At 53.6% G+C, this 18,594-nt stretch overlaps 1 protein-coding gene across 3 annotated transcripts in view; it reads left to right on the top strand.

The window, feature by feature from the left end:
• Positions 1 to 18,594, top strand: part of ANKRD11 (ankyrin repeat domain containing 11) — a 131,179-nt gene that overhangs the window by 109,536 nt on the left and 3,049 nt on the right. For all 3 annotated transcript variants that reach the window (XM_068203198.1, XM_068203199.1, XM_068203200.1), the window contains exons 5-9: positions 5,899 to 6,069; positions 7,169 to 7,372; positions 9,420 to 9,562; positions 10,259 to 10,406; positions 11,146 to 17,876. In XM_068203198.1, the coding sequence (XP_068059299.1) occupies positions 5,899 to 6,069; positions 7,169 to 7,372; positions 9,420 to 9,562; positions 10,259 to 10,406; positions 11,146 to 17,876 (7,397 nt within the window). The remainder of the gene's footprint in view (positions 1 to 5,898; positions 6,070 to 7,168; positions 7,373 to 9,419; positions 9,563 to 10,258; positions 10,407 to 11,145; positions 17,877 to 18,594) is intronic.

The following is an 18,594-nucleotide window of genomic DNA, read 5'->3' as shown; positions in this document are numbered from 1 at the left end:
CTGGACCTGCTCTGCCCTGCTTTGAGGCAACATGCTCCAAAACATGGAATGCCCTCCAAGTTCTGCGGCAGAAATGAGTCACTCTTACGCAGGCTGGTCGGGCTGGGGGAGCGCAGCCCGCGTGCTCTCCCGGGGGTGCAGTGCAGTCTCTGTTGCTGTCTGTGCCGCTCTAATTTATTCCTATTGATCTCCTGGTTGTGCTTGCTCGGCTCAGCAGCGCCTGCAAAGCCCCTCTCTCCGGTGGGGCGGCACTCGGTGTGGCCGTGCGGCGCCGGGACGCTCGGCACGAGCTGCTGGTTTGGAACTGGGATTTTTCCTCAGGGTTCCACCTTCCGTGCGTGTGTTGTCATGCCGAGCAGTGGGAGCAGATGCTTTCTGCATTACGGGGTGTGCTGCGTGCGTGGGGAGCGAGGAGCCGCGCGGCTCCGGCGTCCCCAGGACCTGCCAGCGTCTTACCGTGCGTTGGAGAAACCTCTGAGAGGTTTTCCATCACGGCCCTGCTCTCCTCCTGCCCATCTCCGTTTCAGCTGGGGCTGGGTTCAGCCTGTGTCTGCACACAGAGCCAGCCCAGCAGCACTGAATCCCTCTCAGATCTGCCCTGGGATCCCTATGGAGCTGCCGAGGCGCGTCCAGCAGCCCTGGATTTGCACTCCCCATTGCAGCACTGTCCGGAGTCTCGTGTGGGCACGAGAACCACCCTCAAGCTGAGGCTCAAACCCCTTTGTCCTGGGAGTCTGCTCCTGCTCAGCCTTCGCAGCCTCTCGGGCTCCGTGTGATGAAAGGCAGGAGCAGTTCCCGGCTCAGCTCCTGCTTTCCCCTTTAAGCCTGCGCACGCGGTTCCTGCTGGCGTCAGCGCGAGGGAAGAGCCGAGCAGGATCCCCGAATTAAACCAGGGCTGATGCTCGGGAGGTTTGCAGAAGGGCTGAAGCAAGCAGCAGCAAACAAACTGCTTTAAAAATAGCTGCATGGAGGTGTGGCTCATCCTGGGCTCATGGAGCATCCGTGGGCTGCCGTGGTCTTCCTCCCACCGGGATCTGTGTGCACGGTGCAGCCGCTGCCGGCACTGAGGGCTCCCTGCCTGCACACCCCCCGTGTCTCTGGGGTTTGTGCTTGCTGAAGGGGCTTTAGTGTCAAATAAGCTTATTTTCTGTCAGCCGAGGTGGGTAACACTGGGAGAGTTTCTCTCCAGTCGCTCCGTGTTGCTGCAAGATGTTCCAGAGGCACAGGAGCAGCCTGCAGGAGCTGGCGAGCTGAGATCTCTGTGCAGGGACAACTTTAAATCTGCTGCAAATCTGGTTCTGAGTAAAATCCTCTGGGCTGCAATAACACACGTGCAGCTCTGTGAGCCTGGGACCAGCCAGGGCCAGGAGAGCCAGCCCAGTGCCAGGCAGAGCTCTCACCCTGCTGAGGCTCAGGATGGGAAGTGGATGATGGGAGCAGCTCTGTCTCCATCCTCTGCTTATGTTTCAGACCCAGTTAAGGATCTTGCTCATGTGGTCCCTCCACCTTGCCTGAGGATTGTGCCACGCAGGGAGCCAGGGGCTGCCACGCTGCCCACGCCAGGGTGCCAGCGCTGGAGCCATAGAATCGCGGAATCATGGGATGGTTCGGATTGGAAGGGAGCTTAAAGCTCATCTCCACCCCCTGCCATGGGCAGGTACACCCTCCACTGCACCTTTAGGGTAGGGTGTCACACCAGGTTGCTCCAGGTCCCATCCAGCTGGCCTTGAACCCTTCCCACCGGGAAGCACGAGCCCGAGTCCTCGGCTGCCTCCCCATAGCGAGCGAGAACGCGGCAGCCGCTTTCCAATTTATTTTTATCTTGTTGATCACATGCTTTGTAATGTTAAATGTTCTGTGGAGGAGGAAATTTCTGCAACTGCAGAATGAATAGGAGTTATGGGGGGGTTCGGTTGAACTTGATAATCAATTTTTGCAAATCCCAGGCTCGTGCTGACAACCTGCAGCAGCAGCCAAGGGATATTAATGAAAATGTTCCCGTTCTAATTGTGGCTCCGTACTTGCGGAGCAGCCCTGGGCATTGCGTACTTCAGGGACTCTACTTGGTGGCACCAGCCAAGATGTGACCCTTCAAGCATCTTCATGCCTGGCTTTGGGGCATGGCTGGATGTGACCAAGGCTGGGGGAAGCCAGGCCTGGCTGAGCAGGGTTTAAGCAGCTTGGAGAGTCTCAGGAGGAACAGGGAGGTGCTGCACACATGGATCAGGTGTCCCTGTGTCCCCTGGCAGGACACACAGCACAGCAGCATGGCTTCTGGAGCCACCCCAGCAAAGTTGTCTTCCCGTAAGCACATTGGATGTAATTTTATTTTAGCCATTAAAAACTGCCCTAGGATCTGATTTCATCTTCCAGCTGCCAGGATGACCAAAATGTGGTTTCAGAGTAGACTGGGATTCGCCTTCAATGCAGACATGTTTCCAGGGCTTGCATTTAATAGAATGATGGAATGGTTTGGGTTGGAAAGGACCTTAAGACAGATCTTATCCCAGCCTGCCAGGGGCAGGGACACCTTCTGCAGGCTCCAAGCCCTGTCCAGCCTGGCCTTGGACACTTCCAGGGATGGGGCAGACACAGCTTCTCTGGGCAATGAGCAGAAGGCTTTGAAGAGGGGTGGCCAGGCTCTCTGGTTGAGAGGTTCCCTGGAACAGTCATTATTTCTTAAAGGTACAGGATCCCAGGAGCAGGGGTGGATGGAAATCCCCTGCTCCAGGTGGGCCATGAGCAGCAGAGGTTGGCAGCTCTGTGCACTGTGCCCAGAATAGGTTTCTGGAGCTGGCTGTGCCTCAGCCGCGGAGCTGCGAGCGGCAGGAGCGGAACATGCCCACCCGCTGCTGCCCTCGTCTGCCAGAGACCTTTCCTCGGCTGCAGTTTGGTGGGTGAAGGAGCAAACCTGTGCTGTGGTGCACAGTCTGGTGGCCGTGTGTGACCCTGTCCCTTGGTGGTTCCAGCTGACCCACTGCACTTTGTGTGGAGACACCACAGGCTCCGTGCCGCTGGCAGCGTGCCCGTGACCCGCACCGAGCGTGACACTGGGGGCTGAGCAGGGCTGGGGAGAGGCTGCAGGATTGTTGGTTTTTGTTAAGGTGAAGGTACTGAGGCACCTTCAGGTTGCCCAGAGCAGCTGTGGCTGCCTCATTCCTGGAAGTGTCCCAGGCCAGGTTGGACAGGGCTTGGAGCACCTGGGACAGTGGAGGGTGGAGGGTGTTCCTGCCCATGGGGGTGGGACTGGATGAAGTTCAAGGTTCCTTCCCACCCAACCATTCCATCCTTGTGTGACTGTGGTTTGGGGGTGGTTGCTCTTGGTCTCTCAGCAGGAGCCGCCTTTGCAGCTGAATGATTTAGAAGACCAAGTATCAGGCTGGATTTGGGATGACAAGCCAGGCACTTCTGGGGTTTCTTTCTCTCCTCCCCTGCCCGTGTTTGTTTTTTTAGAGGATTGCAGAAGACCTGAGGGCAGCTGGGTGTTCTGGGCCAGGTGGGAGCAGCCACTGTGGGAGGAGGGGACCAGCCTGGTGCTCCCCACACCTCCTTGGCCGCAGCCTCCTTGCTTTGATGGTGATGATGATGATGATGATGAGATGGGTGTGATGGCCACATTTCTGAGGTGTCAGCCTGTATCTTTCAGCTCTCCTTGTTGATGCTGTTCAGTGCCTCCAGCTGGGTCCATGCTGTGATGGTGTCAGTCTGAGTAGGCTCCTCCAGGCACCCTGGCATGGGATGGAGGCTCCTGAAGCAGGATGGGAGGTGCAGCAGTGGCTGTGGTCCCTTGAAGGGTCTGCTCCCTCTTTCCTCTGCTGCTCTTTGGAGGTGGAGGAGCATGGGAGGCTGTTGGAGGAGCAGGAGTGGGACAAGTCCTGGCTGCACCCTCAGCGCTGTGAGCCTGGGTGGCTCCAGGTGCCAGGTGCTCCCACTGCAGGGATCCCTCCCTCAGCACAGGGATCCCTCCCATCGCTCAGCACAGGGATCCCTCCATCACTCAGCACAGGGATCCCTCCATCACTCAGCACAGGGATCCCTCCCATCGCTCAGCACAGGGATCCCTCCATCGCTCAGCACAGGGATCCATCACTCAGCACAGGGATCCCTCCATCACTCAGCACAGGGATCCCTCCATCACTCATCACAGGGATCCATCGCTCAGCACAGGGATCCCTCCATCACTCAGCACAGGGATCCCTCCCATCGCTCAGCACAGGGATCCCTCCCATCACTCAGCACAGGGATCCCTCCATCACTCAGCACAGGGATCCATCACTCAGCACAGGGATCCCTCCATCACTCAGCACAGGGATCCCTCCCATCGCTCAGCACAGGGATCCCTCCCATCACTCAGCACAGGGATCCCTCCATCACTCAGCACAGGGATCCCTCCATCACTCAGCACAGGGATCCATCGCTCAGCACAGGGATCCCTCCATCACTCAGCACAGGGATCCCTCCCATCGCTCAGCACAGGGATCCCTCCATCACTCAGCACAGGGATCCATCACTCAGCACAGGGATCCCTCCATCACTCAGCACAGGGATCCCTCCCATCGCTCAGCACAGGGATCCCTCCATCACTCAGCACAGGGATCCTTCCCATCGCTCAGCACAGGGATCCCTCCATCACTCAGCACAGGGATCCATCACTCAGCACAGGGATCCATCACTCAGCACAGGGATCCCTCCCATCGCTCAGCACAGGGATCCCTCCATCACTCAGCACAGGGATCCCTCCATCACTCAGCACAGGGATCCATCACTCAGCACAGGGATCCCTCCATCACTCAGCACAGGGATCCCTCCATCACTCAGCACAGGGATCCCTCCATCGCTCAGCACAGGGATCCCTCCCTCAGCACAGGGATCCCTCCATCACTCAGCACAGCTATCCCTCCATCACTCAGCACAGGGATCCCTCCATCACTCAGCACAGGGATCCCTCCATCACTCAGCACAGGGATCCCTCCCATCGCTCAGCACAGGGATCCCTCCATCACTCAGCACAGGGATCCTTCCCATCGCTCAGCACAGGGATCCCTCCATCACTCAGCACAGGGATCCATCACTCAGCACAGGGATCCATCACTCAGCACAGGGATCCCTCCCATCGCTCAGCACAGGGATCCCTCCATCACTCAGCACAGGGATCCCTCCATCACTCAGCACAGGGATCCATCACTCAGCACAGGGATCCCTCCATCACTCAGCACAGGGATCCCTCCATCACTCAGCACAGGGATCCCTCCATCGCTCAGCACAGGGATCCCTCCCTCAGCACAGGGATCCCTCCATCACTCAGCACAGCTATCCCTCCATCACTCAGCACAGGGATCCCTCCATCACTCAGCACAGGGATCCCTCCATCACTCAGCACAGGGATCCATCACTCAGCACAGGGATCCATCGCTCAGCACAGGGATCCATCGCTCAGCACAGGGATCCATCACTCAGCACAGGGATCCCTCCCTCAGCACAGGGATCCCTCCATCACTCAGCACAGGGATCCCTCCATCACTCAGCACAGGGATCCATCGCTCAGCACAGGGATCCATCGCTCAGCACTGGGATCCATCACTCAGCACAGGGATCCATCGCTCAGCACAGGGATCCCTCCCTCAGCACAGGGATCCATCACTCAGCACAGGGATCCCTCCATCACTCAGCACAGGGATCCATCGCTCAGCACAGGGATCCATCACTCAGCACAGGGATCCCTCCATCACTCAGCACAGGGATCCATCGCTCAGCACAGGGATCCATCACTCAGCACAGGGATCCCTCCCATCACTCAGCACAAGCTTTTAGGATCTGTCAGTCCCATGCTCGGACGGGAGCGTGGCTTTGGGCTCCAGTGGCATTGATGGCTTGTGTCCCTGTGTCCTTGTCCCACAGAGAAGCAGGGTCCCGAGCGGAAGAGGATTAAAAAGGAGCCCGCCACCAGGAAGCCTGGCCTGCTCTTCGGCATGGGCCTCTCGGGGATCCGGGCAGGGTACCCGCTCTCGGAGCGCCAGCAAGTCGCTCTCCTCATGCAGATGACAGCAGAAGAGTCTGCAAACAGCCCAGGTGAGACCGGGGGGAGTTTGTTCTGAAGAGTGGGCAGGCAGGTGGCAGCTGCAGCGAGAGGCTCCCAAACATCTGGAATTCCCGGTTCCCAGCGTCACCAGAGGTTCGGGTACGGCAGCAGGACAGAGCTGCCACCCCTGGCATGGTGCAGGGGGGCTGCTTTGCTGCTGTGTGGGGTCTCACTCCTCCCACAGGGCTCTGCAGGTGACTCCAGGTACGGTGTCACTGGGATCTGCACGTGGCTCTGGCTGCCCTTGCTTTTTCCAGTGTTCCTTGGGCCAATCCAGGCCAGCACCCAGCCCGCCCCGGCTGCTCAGCTGGAGCTTTGGTTCCCTGGGAGCCTCCTGCAGCTCAGCTCTGTTTCCCACTGGCCTCTCAGGCTATCTCAGTAAAGGAGGATTGTGAATAAAGACAAAATATCATCTTCTGTAGGTTTTCAATGTTTCTTCTCTTGGATGGGGATAAGATGTGTAACCACCACAGCTGTAACTTGAGGTGTGGAGCAGCTGGAATGTGTTTACCATGGATTTTGTGTTCTAGTAATTTTTATCTGTTGCAAACATGTCCCCCCACCCCGTGTTTGGAGGCTCTGTGCTATCCCATGTGCTCACATCCACATCCTACACACAACGCTGCAGCTTTTAGCCAAAAAACCACCAATCTCACTGCTTATGTTGCTGTTATTTGGGAAAACTAAAAGGGAAAAAGCTGCAGAGCATTCCAGTGTTCTCCCAGGAAATGCAATCTCCTCCCAAGGCCATCAGGCCTCACATGTGCTTGGTAAAAGGCCACTTCCCTGGGGAATTGGGGTTTGAGGGTGAGGAGCTGCATTGTCTGCTCCCAGATCACGGGATTGCCCACAGTGTTTGCCAGGACTGCAGCTCTCCAGTGGGTCTGGCAGCCCGCGATTCCCATCTCCGTGGGATACACAGGCTGCTCTGTTCACATCCACTCCAGAGCTTGGGTTGCCTCTTGCTGCCTTGTGGTGAATATTTTGGGAAGAGCCGAGGCGAAACGTGATGCACGAGCTCCCTCTAAGGGCTCAGCAATTCCATGGAATGGCAGTCCCTGACGCTGTTTCTCTCCTTCCTCCCTGCAGTTGACACAACACCAAAGCATCCCTCTCAGTCTACAGTTTGTCAGAAGGGAACTCCCAACTCTGCCTCCAAAACCAAAGATAAAGTAAATAAGAGAAACGAGCGAGGAGAGACTCGGCTGCATCGCGCTGCCATCCGCGGGGACGCCCGGCGCATCAAGGAGCTCATCATCGAGGGTGCAGATGTCAATGTGAAGGACTTTGCAGGTAACAGCCCAGGAATCCAAGCTTTCTTCCCACCTGCTTGCATGTTCCACATCCAAGAACGACTCCCAGCAGAAAAAGTAGTTTGTTTCTGACATGGCGTTGCACCTTGGAAAGAGGGGATTTGCCAAAATTTGTGATTTTGCTCTATGAAGAGGAAAATATATTTTTTCCCTTAAAAAAAAAAAAACAAAACACCAAATAACAACAAAAAGCCACATAAAAAATCCCTGAAAGCATCAGTTTTCTTGTTGGAGTTTGGGAGCAGAATTCCCAGGCTGTGCAGTCTGCTTGAGGTGGTGAAGCTGGGCTGGGCAGGGTCCAGAGAATCCCTGGAGCTGTTGTGGCTCCACACCAAAACTGACCAGGCCTCTCTGGACCATTTCCTGCTGCTCTTCCACGGGGGTGCCGTGTTGGAAGTGTGGAGGGTGATTTGCAAAGGGAGGCGGGCTGGTTTAGCTCTATTTTTACTTAAAAGAGAAGGAATTGCGTGCACGTAAATACTGCTGAGAGTGGGTTTGTGAAGTCAGCGCTCTGGAGTTGAGGGGCTGATGCCTGTGAAGTTTTGGGAGTTGTTTTTAAGGACTGAACGTGGGGGTGCTGCTGCTGGGGAGGGAATGTGAAGGGCTAGGTTAGGCTCCCACCAGGCACCCAAGTTGGAGGAGTTGTTAACCATCCTGACCCTCAGCTCAGGAGTATTACCTCCTCCTACTCTTCCTCCTTCTCCTCCTCCTCAGCAGTGCTGCCAGGCTCCTGCTTAGGGTGGTGGGATGAGATGGGAACAGCCCTGAGTCCTGCAGGGAGGAGGCAGCCACAGGATGCTGGTGAAGGGGTGAGGAAGGTGCCATTCAGTGGGGCTGGATCAGCCTTTCTCCAGCACGTCCAAGAGCTTGACTTTGCTCTTTGCTGTTCTCTTCGCGTGATTTTGGGACTATAAATAGATATGGCTGTTCCTCCACCCGTGTGATTAATCCCAGCGCCAGACTGAAGTATCAGTTGTGATTAATTCCGGGCACAGGTGCCCCCTCCAAAGGCTCCAAGTGAAGGTAACGGAAGGCGCTCCCACGGCGCTATCAGCAAAACACCGGAGCAGCCGTGCTGGGAAACTTCAAAACAGGCTCTGCTTAAAAATAGTCTGTTGGAACACGATAAAATATTTTCTTCTGTGCTCTTCAGAGATTTGTTGAGAGCTGGAGCCACCATTACTGTGGAGACGCTGCTGTTTGGTTTCCCCCCAAGCCCAGGCTGGTGTTCCTGTGTTTGGAGAGCACACAGAAGATCTGTGTGGGGGCTGTGGGGCTGTCCCGAGCCCTATCTGCAGTTCTGAGCTCAGGCTTGGTCTGGGCACCAGGGTTTCCCTTACAGAGGATTTGGAACCTAAAGCCAAACCTAAAGGAGCTTAAGAGAAGGCTGGAGAGGGACGTTTCACAGGACCATGGAGTGGCAGAACAAGAGGGAATGGCCTTAAGCTGACACAGGGCAGGGTTAGATGGGATATTAGGTAGAAATTCTTCCCTGTGAGGGTGGTGAGGCCCTGGCACAGGGTGCTCAGAGAAGCTGTGGCTGCCCCATTGCTGGAAGGGTTGAAGGCCAGATTGGAGGGGACTTGGAGCACCCTGGGATAGTGGAAGGAGTCCCTGCCCATGGCTGGGGGTGGGAATGGATGAGCTTTGAGGTCCCTTGCAACCCAAACCATTTCACGATGGTATAAAGGGGAACGGATTTAAGACCTGCCTTTCACATGACATCAGCAATTCTCCGTATTTCCCATATAAAACTTTCCATTTGCAGGCTCTGTGTCAGGTCTGGCAGATGCTCTGACTGTAGCACATGGTATGACCAGAGGGAGAAGTGGGATTGATGCTGTGACTGCCTGGCAGGAGTAGCAGGGCAGAGCTGCATCTTCCCTCCCGCTGTGCCACAGGGATCCGGGCAAACACTTGGCCACCAGAGCAACACAGCCCGGACCGCGCTGACCCTGCGGGCTTTCCCCGTGTCTCAGTGCCACTGTGAGGGTGGTGCCGTGTCCTGAGTGTCCCTGTCCTTGCAGGCTGGACGGCGCTGCACGAGGCCTGCAACCGGGGCTACTACGACGTGGCCAAGCAGCTGCTGGCGGCGGGTGCCGAGGTCAACACCAAGGGGCTGGACGATGACACCCCCCTGCACGACGCGGCCAACAACGGCCACTTCAAGGTCGGGGTGCTGGCATTCACTGCTCTGCTTTAAATGACTCTCCTGGAAACTTGTGCTTCGAGCAGCCCACTGTGAAAACACAGAGATTCTGGGTGTTTTTGTCTCATTTCCCATGGAGTGGGCAGGAGTTGGTGTTCAAGGCCAGGCTGGACAGGGCTTGGAGCAGCCTGGGTTAGTGGAAGGTGTCCCTGCCCATGGCAGGGGGTGGCATGGGATGGGCTTTGAAGGTCACTTTGAATCTAAATTATTCCCTGATTGTGTGAATTTCCCTGTTTCAGAGCTGTTGAGTGTTTTAGTAGGTGGTGCTCTGCACAGGGGGATAGTTCATTCTTCTGGAACTGGGACAGGAGCATGATTTTGTGCCTTGTTCTTTTCCCCTTCTTTTCTGCCCAGGTTGGTTCTTAGAATTACAGGATCATTAAGGTTGGAGAAGACCTCCCCAGTCATCAAGCCCAACCATTATCCTGCTGCTGCCAGTGCACCACTAAACCCTGCCCCTAAATGTTTTTTAAACACTTCCAGGGATGATGATTCCACCACTTCCCTGGGAATGTTGCTGGGGTTTCTCTCTTAAGTTAGAACCACAAGGCATGTCCTGAAGGCACTATTTTTTTTAGTTATGTATGAAAATCATGCAAAAAAATCCCTGGAATCAAAACATCATGAGCATCTTCAAGCCTCAGTTTCTCTTTTCAGGTGGTGAAATTGTTGTTGCATTATGGAGGGAATCCTCATCAAAGCAACAGGAAGGGCGAGACACCTTTGAAAGTAGCAAATTCTCCCACCATGGTGAACCTGCTCCTGGGGAAGACCACGTACCCCTCCAGCGAAGAGAGCTCCACAGGTGAGATTGGCCTTTCTGTGGCCGTGGCAGTGACAGCTGTGGCCTGCAACTAACACAGAGTCCTTAAGAGGACAGTGAAGTTAGACTCTTGTCAGATGCTGCCGTGGTCAGGAGCCCGCCTTTAGCTCCTGTAGCCAAATTCAGACAACATAACCACCAGCTTTTGCGTGGGGGACTGTTTGTCCTGGAAGCCAGCATTGAGATTGCTTCCCTGGTGCAGTTGGGATGTAGGATTGGAAGCCAGGTGCAGGTAAATTGTATGTCTTACCTTTGGAAGGTGGGTAATTCCAGTGGAGAGGAGGAGATTTGTTCCTGTCATTCAGCTGTCCCAGCACCGATGTTTCAATTTTTACTTCCAGGCTGTCCCTGCTAGAGCCTCTTCATCCAATGCCACCATTGTGGGACACTCTGAAGGTTTTAATTAGTGCAAATTAGAGTTTTCAGTCTTTTGGGGAGCTTTCACCTACACTGTGTGCAGTCATAACCCTGTTCCAAAGTTCTCATTTTACACCCAGGATGTTACTTTGAGGAACACCCCATGCAGGTTGGAGCTGGAGGAGCTTCCTTCCAAAAAGATCCCCCAAGCTGGCATTCCAAGCTGTTGGCTGCCAACTTGCAAAGGCTGGGTGAGGCCAAAGGGCATCAGGGCTGTTTGCAGGGCTTGGTGTGTGCAGGAGACCAGTGATGTTCCCTCCCCAGAACCCTTGGCAGTCCTTAACACGCTGTTCTCTCTCTGCAGAGACCTCAGAAGAAGAGGATGCCCCTTCCTTCGCTCCCTCCAGCTCTGTTGATGGCAATAACACAGACTCAGAGTTTGAGAAGGGCTTGAAGCACAAGCCCAAGGCCCAGGAGCCCCCCAAAACCATCACCCCGGTGAAGGATGAGTATGAATTCGATGAGGACGATGAGCAGGACCGGGTCCCACCGGTCGATGACAAACATTTGCTGAAAAAGGATTACAGGAAAGAGACTAAAGCAAACAGTTTCATTTCCATACCCAAAATGGAAGTGAAAACTTATACTAAAAATAACACAATTACACCAAAGAAAGCTGCCCACCGCATCCTGTCGGACAGCTCGGACGAGGAGGAGACCAGCGTGGCCGTGGGCACGGGGGAGAAGCTGCGCCTCTCCACCCACTCCATATTGCCCAGCAGCAAAATTCGGGAGCCCGCCAGCACCAAGGCACCCAAGGAGAAAAGCAAAGTAAAAAAGAAGCGGAAGAAGGAGACAAAAAGCAAAGAGGTTCGGTTTGGCAAAAAAAATGACAAGTTTTGTTCCTCTGAATCAGAGAGTGAAAACGTGGAGAGTGAGGAGGATGATAGAGACTCTCTACAGAGCTCTAGCTGTGTAAAGGACTCAAGGCTAGTGCTAAAGGAATCCTCCTTGTTTAACTCTCTGTCTGCCTCATCGACCTCTTCACATGGGAGTTTAGCATCCCAGAAACATAATCCCAGTCTTACAGAACAGCACTCCAAGCACTGGAGGACGGACAATTGGAAAACCATATCTTCTCCAGCTTGGTCAGACGTCAGTTCCCTATCGGACTCCACCAGGACGAGGCTGACGAGCGAGTCAGACTACTCGTCCGAGGACTCGAGCTTAGAGTCACTAAAGCCAGTCAGGAAGAAACCAGAGCACAAAAAGAAAAACACCCCCCACAACACTGTTTCTGAGAAAAAGAATTCATTCCATAGCAATGTGGATGGAGCAATTCCAAAGCTGGACAAGGAGGGGAAGGTTGTTAAAAAGCATAAAACAAAACACAAACATAAAAACAAGGAGAAGGGACAGTGTCCCATCAGCCAAGACATTAAAATAATCAAAACATTTTCTTTTGAGTTTGAGGACTCTAAACAAAAGCCTGAGAAAGGCTTGATAGTAGAGACAGAAAATCCAGTCGAAAACAAGTTGAAAGTGTTAAAGCACGATCGGGAACACAGTAAGAAGGAGGAAAAGCTCCCCAAAGGTAAAGCAGAGGAGAAGGAGTGGTTGTTTAAAGATGAGACTGGAAAATCCTCAAAAGAGGAGAAATCATTAAGAAAAATCAAAGATGGTAGTAAAGACCTGAGCAAATCCTTCAGAGAAGGATTGAGTAAATCAGAAAAAGAGAAACCTGTCAAGGAGAAATCTCCCAAGGAGGAGAAGCCGAGAATACACAAGGAGGAGAGAAAGAAGAAGTCAAAGGACAAGCAATCCAAATCTGAGAAGAAGAATGAGCTGAAGGAGGAGAAGGTTTCTAAACTAGAGAAAGAAAAGTCCTTCAAGGAAGAGAAGGAAAAATGCAAAAAAGAAAAACTTTACAGGGACGAGTCCGGGTTTGATGAGTTTAATAACAAAACTCAATTTGCCGAAAGCGAGGACACGAAGTTCAGCCTTTCGGACGATCAGCAGGAGAGGTGGTTTTCAGACTTGTCCTCTGATTCATCCTTCGATTTCAAGGGTGAGGACAGCTGGGATTCTCCAATAACGGATTTCAGGGAGATTAAAAATGACACCGTGGCAAAGCTAATCATAGAACCTGTGAAAGAGGAAATTAAAGACAAGAAAAAGGAAAATAAAATGAAAGAGAAGAAGGAATACAACGAGAAGCGGAATGAAAAGGACACTTTCCTAAAGAAGAAGGAGAGGGATTACGTGGAGAAAAGCTCGGAAAAGAAAAAGGACCAAACAGACAGACACAAAGTTACTCCCAGTTATTTACCTGAAAAGGATAAGAAAAGGAAGGATTCTGTGGAGACTGGCAAGGAGAGGAAAGAAAAAGACACAGGTGAAACCAACAAAGACAGAAAAGATTCCTCTGACAGCTCTAAAGAGAGAAAAGATCCCAAGACTAAGCAGGAGGAACCCTATCGAGATGACTTCAAGGAGTACGGCTGTGAAACATTCTTCAAGGATAAGTCTGACCCTGAGTTCAGTGGCAAAACCCTGGAGAGTTGGGAGAGGCACCATTCTGGGAAGGAAAAGGAGAAGAAAGATGCTCCTGATAAAGAAAAAAAAGAAAAGGTGAAGCCAGAAAAATACAAGGAAAAATCCAAAGAAGGCGACAAGGAGAAAAATGAAAAAGCCGCTCCAGAGAAAATCCTGAAGGACAAAGAACTAGAGAAGAGTTTTAAAGAGAAGAAAGAAACTAAGGAGAAATACAAGGATCTTCACAGCAAAGACAAGGAGAGGAAGAGTTCCTTCGACCAGGTGAAGGAGAAGAAAGAGAAAAACTTCTCCACAGACAGAGACGATTTCTCTGAGAAGAAGGATGAGAAGAAAGGCAAGGAGAAGAGCTGGTACAGCATCGCTGACATCTTCACGGATGAGAGCGAGGACGAGAGGGACGATTACAGCCTGAGCGGGTTCAAGGTCGGCGACTCGGCCGGCAGCGAGATGCATCGCCTGGACAGTCTGCAGGACAAGGACGACGGCGCGGCGGCCGAGAAGGAGCTCTACCCCGACAAGCACCGCAAGTACTCGTCCGACCGGCAGCACTCGGAGAAGCAGAAAGATAAGGAGTCCAAGGAGAAGAAGAAGGACAAAGGAACATCGGAAGGGGGAAAGGAGAAGAAGGAGAAGAGTTCCTTTGAGAAACACAAAGAGAAGAAAGATAAAGACTCCAGTGAGAAGTATAAGGACAGGAAGGAAAGAATGTCCATAGATTCCACGCAGGAGAAGAAAAACAAGCAAAAGCTCCCAGAAAAGGTTGAGAAGAAACACACCAGTGATGACAAGGTGAAAAGCAAACATAAGGAGAAGCCGGACAAGGAGCATTCCAAAGAGAAGAAGTCTTCAAAAGGAGGGGAGTCGGAGAAAAGCCTGCTGGAGAAACTGGAGGAGGAGGCTCTGAATGACTACAGGGATGACTCTAATGACAAAATCAGCGAGATCTCCTCTGACAGCTTCACGGACAGAGGGCAAGAGCCAGGACTCACCAGCCTCTTTGAGTCTTCTAACCTCTCTCTGACCGACGCCGCTGAAGAAAAGTTTAAGGACTCTCTCCCTTTACCCTGCCTTCAGGACAAGCTCAAGGAGAAGGAGAGGCACCGACATTCCTCATCTTCCTCAAAGAAAAGTCACGAGAAGGAAAAATCAAAGAAAGAGAAGACAGAGAAAAAGGAAAAATCAGAAGAATTCAAGGACTCCAGCAGCAGAAAGGATTCCATTCATTATGAAAAGGATTTCTCTGTGGATGGGGAGGCTTTTGGCTCTTCCTACAACATGAAGGCAGACGCTGATGAGGAACCAGAGAAGAGCATTGATTACTTATTTTCTGAAAAGAAGGATAAAAATGATTCTGAAAGAGAGCTTTCAAAGAAGGCGGAGAAAGAAAAGACTTACGGTTCCAGCACCATCAGCACAGCTAAAGAGAAAAAGAAGCGGGATAAACACAAGGAAAAATGGAAGGAGGAAAAGGAAAAGCACAGGGACAAACACACAGATGGTTTCTTTAAACATCACAAAGATGAGCCAAAGTCAACACTCAAAGATAAGGATGGGCCTCAAGTTACCACCTTTAAAGATAAATCCAAGGAGGACAACCTCAAATTCGGCGAAACCAAACTGAAGGAGAAGCTTAAGGAGAATCAAGACAAAGACAAATCAGAGTCCATAAAAATAAGCAACGGGAATGAAAAAATAACCCTTTCCAAAGACAGTGGCAAGAAGGATGCCAGGCCAAGGGAGAAACTTCTGGGAGATGGTGATTTGATGATGACCAGCTTTGAGAGGATGCTGAGCCAGAAAGACCTGGAGATCGAGGAACGCCACAAAAGACACAAGGAGAGAATGAAGCAAATGGAGAAAATGCGGCACAGGTCCGGAGACCCCAAGTTAAAGGACAAACTTAAAAGCTCAGAGGATGTGCGCAAGAGGAGCCTGGATCTGCCAACCAAGAAGCCACTAACACTGGACACGCAGCTCAAGGACAAGAAACTCAAAGAGTTGGGTCCCCTGACTCCTATTCTGTCACCGGAAAACAAGGCACAGCCTGCTGTGGGGACAGACTCCAAGGACTGGATCACGGGTCCTCAGCTGAAGGAGATCCTCCCAGCATCTCCCAGGCCAGATCAGAACCGGCCCACGGGTGTCCCGACCCCAGCATCCGTCGTGTCCTGCCCGAGCTACGAGGAGGTGATGCAGACGCCCAGGACTCCATCGTGCAGCAACGAGGACTACACGGACCTGATGTTTGAGTGCGCGGACTCTCAGCACTCGCTGCCCATCTCCACCATGTCCATGAACGCCTGCTCTCCTTCCTTCTTCGACAGATACACCAACGTTTCCAGTGGGCTCCCCGAGAACCCCAGTCAGACCCCGACTCGCACCATACCCTCCTCAAACCTCTACCGTTCCATCTCAGTGGATATCAGGAGGGCGCCTGAAGAGGAATTCAGTGTTGGAGATAAGTTTTTCAGACAGCAAAGTGTCCCAGCAACATCAAATTATGACTCTCCTGTGCAGCATTTAATGGAGGAGAAAGTTCCCCTTCCCTCTGTTCCTGCTGAGAAGTTCCAGTGTTTATCTCCTGGGTATTACTCCCCGGATTACGGAGTTTCCTCACCCAAAGTGGAAGCTTTGCACTGCACGCCGGGAGCTGTCAGCGGGGTCGCCCAGTCTCCCGAAAGCGTCTTTTCTGGTTTACAAGCAAAATCCTCCCCTTCGCACAGGGATGAGTTGCTGGCTCCTTCAGTGGAAAGTGCTCTTCCCCCCGACATCGGCATGCCCCTGGATACCACAGAGGAGCAGCAAGCCACTGCCTCCATCATGCCACCAGAATCCACCTACCTACCGCCCATCGAAGAAAACCATTTTAGTTCGGGAATGCCCGAACAAAACAACATAGACTGGGATAACCCTCCTTCCCGAAACCCGGACACCGCCATTCCTCCCAGCCTCATGGGCAACCCCGCAGAGCACTCTGTCACCTGGGCCATGGGCTCGGAGCTTCTGATGAAATCTCCCCAGAGGTTTTCCGAGTCCCCTAAACCTCCGCTCTGTTCCCTAGAGCCGATTCATCCCGCGCCAGTAGCTTTCATTCCCACAGAGACTTCCTACCCCGTTTCTCCCATCTCATACCCTCTGTCAGTGTCTGAACCGAGGCTGGAGGAAGTCAAGGAGGATGCTGAGGAAGCAGTTCCAGGAGAAATTGCAAATGCTGAAGAGCAAGCTCCGTACATGTCCCCTACTAGGTTAGACACCTTCTTCAACAACTGCAAGCCTCTTCCAGAAGAAGCACCGGAGATCCCTCCAGAGCCCCCGTGTGTGCCAGCAGAACCTCAGGCCGAAGTCGTTGCTGCACCAGAAAACAACTATTTGGAAAGCAACAACGCAGCACCTGCGAATGCAGAGGAGGCGGTGACGTGGCCCGACCCCTTCACCAACACCGAGGATGAATTGGACCTTGGCCCCTTCTCGCTCCCAGAGCTGCCACTCCAGCCTAAGGACGTTGCAGAGACGGAGATGACCGAGGCAGAAGCGGTGGAGGAAAGCCCAGCAGCAGCTCCAGAACCGAGCGCTGGGATCATCAAAGCCGGCGCGTCCGTGATAGCGTCCGGTGAGCCGGAGGAGCCGCCGGCCAGCCAGGCGGCGGCCACCCTGCCCACGGACACAGAGCCACCAGCAGAGGAGCAGAAACCAGAAGTGGCCACACAGGAAGCCGCCTCGGAAGCGCTGAACACAGCTGAGGAGAAGGCAGCGGAGGACTCGGAAGCGCAGGTGTTCCAGCAGACCCCGTCCGAGCCCGCGCAGGCAGAGAGCAAAGAGGTGGAGGCCGTGCACGAGGAGCTGTCATCGGCTGGTGGGGTGGCAGAGGGCAGCTCCCAGCCCTGTCCTGTGCCCGTGGCCGGCTCCGAGGCCGGTGTTCCGCAGGACGGTGCCGCGGCCCGTGGTGGGAGCCAGGCCCCGCCATCCCAGGCGGACGTGCCTCCCGGCAATGCTCAAGCAGAAATTGTGGAACCAGTACAAAAACCAGTAGCAGAAGCTCCCAAACCACCCAAAATAGAAGAGATTCCTCAGCGGATTACCAGGAACCGGGCTCAGATGCTCGCCAACCAAAACAAGCAGAACGCCGCCGCATCCGAGAAGGAATTTCCTCCCGTCTCTGCGCCCGTCACGCGTGCCAAGGGCCGCATCACGGAGGAGGACGATTCCCAGGCTCAGCACCCGCGGAAGCGCCGCTTCCAGCGCTCCAACCAGCAGCTGCAGCAGCAGATCAACACGTCCACCCAGCAGACGAGGGAGATGATCCAGCAGACACTGGCAGCTATCGTCGATGCCATCAAACTGGACGACATCGAACCTTACCACAGCGACAGGTCCAACCCCTACTTCGAGTACCTCCAGATCAGGAAGAAGATTGAGGAGAAGCGGAAAATCCTGTGCTACATTACTCCCCAAGCCCCGCAGTGCTACGCTGAGTATGTCACCTACACAGGCTCCTACCTGTTGGATGGCAAACCCCTAAGCAAGCTCCATATTCCAGTGGTGAGTCACCTTCTCTCTTTAGCCTCCGGAACTGTCCCCCCCTCACTGTTACAGACACATCCAAGTTGTCCCCATGCCCTGTCACCACCTTGCAATGCCAACGTGCCCCAACCTGCCTTTAGAATATGACAGCAAACCTGAGTCTGGGTAAGTGCCTGGCTGTGTGGTAGATGCAGTCCCTGAGTTGCTGCATTTTTGCAGAGAAGACCTTGGGCTGTGCTGAGGGACCTGAGGTTTGGTCAGGCTTTAGAGCAAAGTTTGTAAGAATCCACTGGATTTGAGGCTGGAAGGTAAAACTGCCCCTACAGCACTGTGGTGCAGGATAATGATCCTGGAACACAGGAAAAAGATGGCTCTTAACTCCCGCCATCATTTCCTCAAGCTCTGCTCTTTGACTTGGCACTGGGGTCAGCATTTCACTGCTGTGCTGCAGGAGCAGCCTCGCTAATACAAACGCATCAATAAACTTGGTGCTGCAGGTGATAAATCTGGGCTCCAGGCTGGAGGAGAAGGGTCAGTGTGACCAGGCTCCATTCCTTGCTGCACACCCTGCCCTGCAGCACGAGGGCGGGTCAGGCTCTGGTTGTTCTTGCCAAGTCCTCACCCTCACTGAGTCTGAGCACTGGCAGGACCTTGTCCTTGGCAGAGCTTTTCCACAGGCACTCCATGGGATGTCCCTGCCCCCTCTGTGGCCAGCACACATTTTGGGGGGCAGGCA

Source organism: Anomalospiza imberbis, chromosome 12, assembly GCF_031753505.1.
Source record: "Anomalospiza imberbis isolate Cuckoo-Finch-1a 21T00152 chromosome 12, ASM3175350v1, whole genome shotgun sequence".
Taxonomy (NCBI): domain Eukaryota; kingdom Metazoa; phylum Chordata; class Aves; order Passeriformes; family Viduidae; genus Anomalospiza; species Anomalospiza imberbis.
This window is presented reverse-complemented; position numbering and strand designations above follow the sequence as displayed.